We start from the raw sequence: 8,486 nt of genomic DNA, 5'->3' as shown, positions 1-8,486 counted from the left end.
TGAGTGCTGCAGCCCCTCGGAAGGAGAATGTCACCACAGCTAACAATTGCTCCTGCAGTCACCCCGCACCCCGACACAGCAGTCGGATACGTCCTGATCACTCGTTGGCAAAAATTCAAAAGACCTAAAGGGACAGTTCATTCAGTAAAAGCTTTAATAGCTAAAGGCCGAAACACCTCGGATATCCCAAGTCCTGGAGGACCCGAGGAGTGTTGATTCTTTGGCATGGCGGAGGGGGACACGGAGTCTGGGTCTGTGCTGTTAATAAAAGCCCACAGTCCTAGGCCGAAGCAGACTTGCTACATGTTTGTTAAATCGGTCACCCTACTGAGAATCCTGGGTTAGAAAGCAAGGAAGTCCCTGAAGACCACGAAGCTGGACGCGGGAGCCACTGCGGTCACGTCCCACTGCCCGAGGGGGCATCGCCAGGCTCCTTAAGAGCAGTAATAACAACAACGGATGCAACCATCAAACGTTTAAATCCATGAGCTAATGATCCCTTTGAAACTAAACTTCATTGACTTAGGAGGATATGGGGGGCAGACGTCACTGAAAACTAGAGCATCAAGGAAGATTTTCTCCTACCTCTCCTCGAGAACGACACAGGGCAACAGTCGCTGGTGTCGGGGACGGCTCACACCACACAGCAGTGAGCCGGAGACTGGGTGTTCCTGGTGCCAGCAGCACTGGGCAGAGCCTGATTGTCGAGCCTGTCCCTCCCAAAGCAGAGGCTGAGGTGGGGGCATGTGCGAGGGTGTTTATTTTGTGAGACATCCTGAGTAGTAGGCGTGGGGGTGGGCAGAGGGAAAGCAGGAAGGAGGTGAAGCCCCCCTGGAGGCCGTTTGTTACTGGAGTGGGCCCCTCTGGGGGTTCTGTCCCACTGGAGACCAGGAGGAGCCTTGGAGGGCGTGTGCCTCATGTCCCCCCAGTCAGTATGGTCCACCCAGGGGTTGCCCCAGGGGGGTGAACTCGCCCCCGCTTCAGGTGTGTGGGCAGCGAGGCAGGAACCAGGGAACAGAAACCCAAACAAGCCCAATGCGCTGAGAACGCATTTCTCTCGGGGAGGCCTCCCCAGGGCCCTGGCCCCCAAGTGTGATGATGGGGCTCACCGGGGCTGGGGTGAGCACATGCTTCTCCAGCCCACAAAACTTCAAAGTGTAGCCTGCCTCGAACGTTTAGGGATAATGTAGCTGTTTGGCTGGCTTTTCAAAACTCGCGCTTCAGAGACATCCCCCGCCACATTTTCGCCTCTGGCACCACTGGCCACGTCAGCTTAGTCTGCCGCGTGGTTACTTTTCTCAATCGTCTAGGTCGTGGGAACACACGTGGGAGCATACAGGACAGTCTCAGAAACAGCGAAGGCTGTCCGTTTAGGTAAGTGGAGCAACACTTTGGAAGTTAAAATAAAAACACTAGAGCTCGAGGCCATGTGAACAGCGTTACCTGCCGTCACGCCGGGGAAGCAGCCTGGCGCAAGTGTCCAGAACCACTTCCTGAGGGGCTCACAGGTTTGGGGCTGGGGGACCCCTGGGGCTGAAAAGCTGCCCCGCTGGGCGAATTCGGAAGCCCTGCTGCTCTTCGCACGCCGTTGGGGGGCAGCTCTGCCTGGCGGTGTTTTCTTACACATACGAAAGCCTCTGCCAGGTCGCTCGCCCTGGCAGGGGCAGTAGGCACTGCCGCCCCACCGCCCAGCTTAGGGAGCCCCCAGGGTTGCGTTTCTAAAAGTCGCACAGTGAATCTTGACCCTCCAGACAATCATCCGAGTTCCACAGTCAAGTTCGGGGAGTCTAACCCTCCAGAAATACTGAAATGGGACTGACCGGCCCACCTCTGAGTGGTCCACAGGCGTGGGACCTACCGCCTGGGGGGCGGGGGCAGCACCTGTAGACGGAGTAGGCCAGGGGGGCCCGGCAAGGCCTCTGGGAGCTGACCGTGTCATGAAGGGGCCCTGGGGCCTGTTCCGATCCTCACCAGGAACCAGAGTGAACAACATGACCAATCCTTGCTACTCTGCCAAAATGACACTGATGTCGGAGCCTCGGGGGGTCTCTTGGGGCTCTGGTCACCCACACCCACAGGGCTGACGTCATGTCACTCATTTAATGAGCCGACAAGACAGCCAGGCTTGGTAGGGGTGTCACTGACATCCCCCACGGTCCCCTGTCCCCACTTTGGTCCCACCAGGGGTCACCGCAGTGCCCACCATTGCACAACTCGACCTACTCCTTGTCCCCAGACCGGGTGGCCCCGCTGAGAGACATGGTCTGCCCTGAGCCGCTCTCCCGTCTTCCTTGTCCAGGCTGCTCCCGAGGGCAGGGCTGGTGTCTCCAGATCCTCCAGCAGCACATGAAAGGGCATGGATGGAGCGTGTGTTCCCTGATGAGGGTTGTGTGGCTAAGTGACTCTGGTGGCTCCTGGGGCCTCGGGGCCTCGGAGATTTTTCACGTGGAGACACTGGTGGAGGAGGCGGCCGAAGGTCTGCACAGGGTGTTCGGGAACAGGTAGCACAGGTGCCAGGGAGGACAGCCCTCCCGACCAGCGAGAGAGGCAGGCGCTCGGGGCGGGGGCATCTCTCACCAACTGGGCCCCACAGCGCTGGTGGTCGACTGGCTTAGTGGGGGGACCTGGGCGGGGAGCCTCCCAGGTAGATGTCTTGGTCAGAGATGGTTATGGAGAGACACATTAGCAAACTAGAATGCGGCACGGTCCTCCGCCAGCCCCAGGCTGCCCTGCGCTCCAGGGCCGCAGGGCCAGGTGGCACTGCGTGGACACCTGTGCAAGGTGGCAGAGCTGTGTGCGCTGCCCCTGCTCCGTGGTGAGACCGCTGCAGAGACGGGGGCCAGGGGGACACCGTGCAGAGCAGCGGACGCGCCCTTTCCTCCTGTGCTGTTTGGTCGCCACCTTTGCCTGGGCTTGTGTCAGGCCACCAACAATCCCCAAACTGCTTGCAAAGTGAGCATCATGGTCCTGGCCTTGGAGCTCGGCCGTGACTTTCCTGGTGGGCACCCTTCAGGGACCTCAGGTGTGAGAGGGGGACCAAAGCACTGAGGGGCCCTAAAGGCAACGGCCGTCTCCGGGAGGCACGTGCTGCTCGCCCCTCGCGGGCCCTTGGGTCGTGGTCTCGCGCAGCCTCTCCCAGCACACCTCCAGGGAGGGCCTCTCCCACGAAGACGGTGACTGGGCTCTGAGTTTGACAGCACAGCTGAGGACACGCCGGCCTGCCTCCCTGCCCGGCCTCAGCAGCAGCCTCCATTTTCAGCCGCTGGCACCTCAAGAACTTGGTGAGTGTCCCTCTGAAATCTGTCGTGAGTGTTCACTTTTCCAGGAAGCACAGGGAACGCGGCTATAACAGGCAGGATGGTGCTATGTCATCAGCCCCTGAGGCTCCTCTGGGCTGTTTCCTGTGGGCAGCGCCCCCACCCTGCCCTGGGGTGGCCGGAACCAGCCCCACCCACGGGCTTGCTGCCACTGCAGGGACAGAAGAGCTGGAAGTCGCCTTCCTTGCTGCAGGCGGGCAGGTGCGGGCGGGAGGGCCGGCGCTGCCCACAGCGGTCTGTGGCGCCGAAGCCCCGTGTGCGTGCGCGAGCCTGGGAGAAGCGGCCGCAGCGCGGCTTCCGCCCCTCCCCCCACCAGGTACCTGGGCTGTCCCAGTCCCCAGTCCAAGGTCTGTGAGCGGCGGTGGAACCTCCGGAGTGGTCATCCGCTGGCCGTCCTGCTCACTCGGGGGCTAGGAGGACGAGTAGGGCCCTGGCAGGGCCCTGGCGATTCAGTGCAGAACCGTCCGGAACAACCCCGAGCGCTGGCGCCACGGGGCGGCCCCTACACGCCCCCAACCCCATCCGGGGCTGCGCCCCAGGCCGGCGCCCCGGGGGACACCCCTGCTCACACACTCACTTCCACACCCACACCCACTCACGCTCACTCTTACACACTCCCACAGACAGCATTTCGCGTCAGCTGCCGAAGTCGTCTAGTGAAAAAACAATAAATACGGAAAAATTCCCAAAAATGAGCGCAGAAGTTCCCCTTCTGCCCAGACGTAACGCGCCGCTTTAACGGAAGGCACCGGCGCGGCGCGGCGGCGGTCCTGGCCGTTGTCCCCCGTCTTTGTCCCCAACAGTCCCGCGCTCTCTTCCAGCGCAGGTGGTTGCAGGAGGAGAGGGCGTCGGGCGACTCCGCACAGGAAACTCCAGTTCCTTGTCTGCCGCTCGAGACAAAATAGGATGCTCTACTTCGGGCCGTTTCCAGGTCACTGTCAGGAAAGTTTGTCTAATACAAACGTGATTTTACAGAAGTTTTTAAATATCTGTGAGATACGCGCAAATCGGATCGAGGCATCGGTTATAACGCTGTACCAACAACAACAAAGACAAAAACTGCAAAATAAAACTTAGGAACACAGCGAGAAGCCGGACTCGCCCTGCGCCAGGAACGGCAGGGGCGCGTCTGAGATCCCCGCCCTGCGCGCGCGCGCCCCAGCGGACCCCAGGCCATCTAGGAGAGGTAATACAGGCCGTAGGCGGTGACAGGAGCGGCGAGAAGTCCCTGCACCTGTGGCAAGGTGCCCGCGGCGCCGCCAAAGGTGGCTGGGGAGCCGTGCAGGTGGGCGCCCAGGGGGAGGGGCAGGGCGAACGCGGGCAGCAACGGCTTCGCCGTCAGCTTCAGCTTCTCCAGCTCGGCCTCCTGCAGCCGCTTGGCCTTGGCCCGGCGGTTCTGGAACCAGATCTTGACCTGCGTCTCGGTGAGGCTCAGGCTGCTAGAGAACTCGGCGCGCTCGGCGATGGACAGGTACTGCTTCTGGCGGAACTTGCGCTCCAGCGCCAGCAGCTGCGCCGTGGTGAAGGGCGTCCGCGGCTTGCGGTTGTTCTTGTGTTTTCGGAGGGTGCAGGGTGGAGGGCTGGGGGCGCCTGGGAGGAAAGAGAAGCACAAAGCGGGCGCTCAGACACGGGCAGTGCGCTCCCCTTTCTCACACTCCCGGCTCCGCACTCCGGCTCCGCGATCGTGGTCCTCGGAGGAGACGATACTCTAAAAGCCACAGGGGTAAGAGAAACAAGGCACCGGGGTCTCGGGCTCCGATCCCCAAATCCGCGGCCTGCACCCCAGGAAGAAGGGGAACTCTGCTCGCTTGGAGGAGCGAGACGCCTGGGCTTGCTGGAGGCCGCCGCCAGAACTGAGCGGCGAGCGCCCAAGCGACGACTCCGAGAAGCGGAAGACGGACCGAGGGACGGGGCGCCAAGAAGGCGCGGGGCCGTGGGGTGCCGACTCCAGCCCAGGGCCAGGCGGAAGCTGGGCTGCGTGGGACACAGAAGCGGTTGCGGGAGTGCGCGCGCCCGAGGGCTCGGGTGGGCTCGGGTGCGCTGGCTTCTTCCTCCGCACTCGGGCCGGGAGGTTAGTGGCTACTTTCCAAAGTTACGAGCGACAGCGCGCCTCCCGCCCTGGTCCTCCGAATCTGGGCCAGACGGGCCCCGGACCGTGCGACAGGGCACTTACGTGGGGAGGAAGCGCGGACGGACGGCGGGAACCAGGCCCGGGGCTCCGCGGCGCGCCGCGGCCTCTCCTCCCGGGGCTCCGTGGGCTCCCGGCCCAGTCCGCGCTGCGCTTCCAGCAGCGATTCCACACTGAAGGGCAGCGGGCCGGGCTCCGCGCGGTCTCCGCCACACGTCCTCAGCCCAGAGGGGTTCATGACGAGCGGCGCAGGAGCCATGCGCGGGCCGGCGGGCGCGGAGCCCGGCGGCGCAACGTGGAGCAGCGCGCCTCGGGACTGCCGGGGGCTTGGCGACCCCGCCCTCCGTGCCCTATAAAAAGGCGTCGCCCCTTTCATGAGCCGCTGTCCAATCGCCGCAGCCGCTTCCGCGTGGACCTAGGCGTCCATTGGCTTTGCTGACGGGGGGCGGAACAGATAGGGAGGGGCCGGACCGCCTGCGCCTCCTGGCACCGTGCACCCCCAACCCTCGCCCTCCTGGCGCGCCCCTGTCCCGCTCCCAGCGCCCAGCGCCCTCTGCCCCAGCGCTGCGGGCCGGAATCGCGCTTCAGCTGTCCAGGAGGCTGCTGGGGCACCTGGGGAGCATGCGGAGCTGGCCCCAGCCCCCACGCCCCGAGGAGCCGACGGCGGGCACGGCCTGGCGGAGTCGCGGTCAGAGCACCCGCCCCGGACCGCGCACGGGTCCTGCACGGCGGAGAATTCGGCGACCTCAGCCGCGCGGCACCGGCGCCTCCCGCAGTGTCGTCCCTCAGCTGCTCTTCCCGCTGCTCCCCAACCCCGAGCCGGCGCGTGCCTGCTTTGGCCCAAGCTTTCTCTCCGTACCGTAGGGGCCGCGCGTCCAGACTGGTTACTGGGCTTCAACGCGTTGAAGTCTAGCCGCGGTGCCTGTGGCCTTGAGGGACTTTTCAGGCATGTGTGGCTGCCGAGCGTCCTCCAGGACAGGGGCCGCCCCTCGCGCCGCCGTGGCGTCCTACCGCCCAGCCCCAGGAGCAGCGTGGGGGGCGTGCAAGGTCAGGGGCCGGGGCCGGAGAAAGGGGCCAGACCTCCTACCCGCCTCCGACGCAGGGTTGGGGACACAGGCGGGGCACCGCTGGCGGAACCTGGCCAGGAGCGCGGAGTCTGTCGCTGGGTGGGGGTGGGGTTCGCCGTCAGTCTCTCCGGCTCCGCAGTCGCTCTGCAGATCGTCGTGGGGCCCTGCCGGGCGGGGCCTCGAACGGCTGCTCCCGGAGGCGCCAGCGCGCACGGGCAGACGCCGGGTTCCCGGCTCGCGCTCTGAGGAGGAGGAGGGGCTGAGGCGCGACACGGAGCTGCGATCCCTCGGATCCTTTCCCCAAAGCTGGTCCAGTCTTTAGTGTAAACTTCCTTGGGTGCTGCAGACAAGCAGCAGTCTCCCTGAGTTTAGGATAAGTCATGAGACTGTTTTGCGTGTAAGGACTGAATGTTTTATTAATATCCCAGAACACAGAAACAGCAACCTAAATCAATTTATATTTATTTTTGAAAACCAAAGTTGCTTTAATGAAATCCAGCCTTGAGGGACAGTTTAGCTGTCCAGCTCAGCCAGAGAAATTCAGTTAGAAAGTTTCTCTCCATGCAAATTTAGAAGCACTGCTGTAGGGGCCCTCAGACCTGCTCCAGGCCAGGCCTGGCGTCTGTGTCTGCAGTGGGATCAGCTCTTTCTGTATTCCAAGATGGATCGCCCCTTTCTAATGTAATAAAGATGTTCCGAGTTGATTGAAGATAATTGCATCATTAAAGCATTTTCTTTGAAGGCCTCTCTCCTGGTAGTTTATCTTCAGCAGGCCACTCACGGGAGTGTTTGAAGAAGAATTTTAATAAGGATGACAGCCAGCTGCCCCAGCCTGCCCCACATCCGCTCAGGACGCTGGGAAGGTGCTGCGGGATGGATGCGTGGGGGCCTGAGCTGTGGCCTGGGGGGGGACGGGGTCGTGTGACCAGGCACGGGTGCTGAGCTTCAGGACAGTCTTGCCCTTCCCTGTGGGCATCTGAACTGGCGATGTCCCTTGAGGCCGAGAGAGGCTAGGCCAGTGCCCATTGGGCCCCTACCTGGCACCGGCGCCAGCAGCGGGCAGAGGAGGGAGGGAGGATCAGGGTGGCGGGGAGAGCCCAAAACCCCAATGGTCAGCACAGACGGTTGCCAGTGCAGCAGCGTCTCCGTCCCCCGCCGGGCCTGGCAGGGAGAGGCCCTAGGTTGGGAGGTTGGCCAGGGGTGGGAGAGGTGCGGAGGGACCCACTGCTGTGGGGCTTTGGGAACAGAAATCCATGTCCCATGTGGAAAAGAAGCTTGGACACTGTCTCTGGCACCAGCAGGCACTTGGCCTCCCAGCAGCCCAGGTGCGCTGTGTGGACAGGAGGCTGGGCACAGCTGGGCCTTCCTGAGGCTGGTAGAAATGCTCAGGCCAGTGCTGCCCATCTCCATCCCACACGAGCCCCCGAAATGATGGCAGAACCCCAACGACTGACCCACGCACCCCACACGTTGGCGGATGCTGTCTCCAGTTTGGGTGGCTTTGTTCCCTTTGTTCCCCCTAATGACCGGCTGGTTGCTCTGCATCTTGAAGGAACAGGAAGCTGAGCAAGGGCCGGGACGAGTCCTGAGTCGGTGCTCCTTGTCGGCGCTGCCCGGTGGGGATGCACATCCCGAGCAGGGCCCCTCTGCGGGCTTGGCGTTCGACGTGGTTCTTGAGAATGGATTTTGTTTTGTGGGATCCAGCCAGCCAGGTTTGGAACTGGTCGGGACTAAGACAGAAATACTCTCTCTCCTTCTCTGCTGGAGGGGAGTGTTTGATGCTGTGTTGGTGACATCCTGGACAGGCCATGCCAGACGGTGCCCTGGCACTGAAGAGGGGATTGTCCCCTTTGGGATGTCGATGATGTATGTCCAGTTCTCCATGGGGAAAAACTGAGCAGACCTTCCCCGCTGTCTAGTGGCCAGTGGTCATCGGCTGTTTGTGCGCTAGGGGACCATCGCCAGCCTGTCGTG

General features: G+C 62.7%; 1 protein-coding gene across 1 annotated transcript; it reads right to left on the bottom strand.

Annotated features, from left to right (window-relative positions):
• Positions 1 to 4,494: 4,494 nt before the first annotated feature.
• VENTX (VENT homeobox) lies at positions 4,495 to 5,704 on the bottom strand. The gene is made up of 2 exons (XM_006912852.1): positions 5,491 to 5,704; positions 4,495 to 4,907 (listed from the first exon to the last, which is right to left on the bottom strand). The coding sequence occupies exons 1-2, from the start codon at positions 5,702 to 5,704 to the stop codon at positions 4,495 to 4,497; spliced, it is 627 nt and encodes a 208-aa protein (XP_006912914.1).
• Positions 5,705 to 8,486: the final 2,782 nt, after the last annotated feature.

The sequence above is a fragment of the Pteropus alecto genome, unplaced genomic scaffold (assembly GCF_000325575.1).
Source record: "Pteropus alecto unplaced genomic scaffold, ASM32557v1 scaffold74, whole genome shotgun sequence".
In the NCBI taxonomy this organism is placed as follows: domain Eukaryota; kingdom Metazoa; phylum Chordata; class Mammalia; order Chiroptera; family Pteropodidae; genus Pteropus; species Pteropus alecto.
Note: the sequence above shows the minus strand (reverse complement) of the source record. Positions and strands in the feature narration are given on the sequence as shown.

Bases quoted from the DNA above. Each gene is read 5' to 3' on its own strand.
- VENTX (XM_006912852.1), bottom strand. From the start codon at position 5,704: ATGGCTCCTGCGCCGCTCGTCATGAACCCCTCTGGGCTGAGGACGTGT. The intron at 4,908-5,490 runs GTAAGTGCCCTG...CTTTCCTCCCAG, and splicing joins CGTCCGCGCTTCCTCCCCAC to GCGCCCCCAGCCCTCCACCC.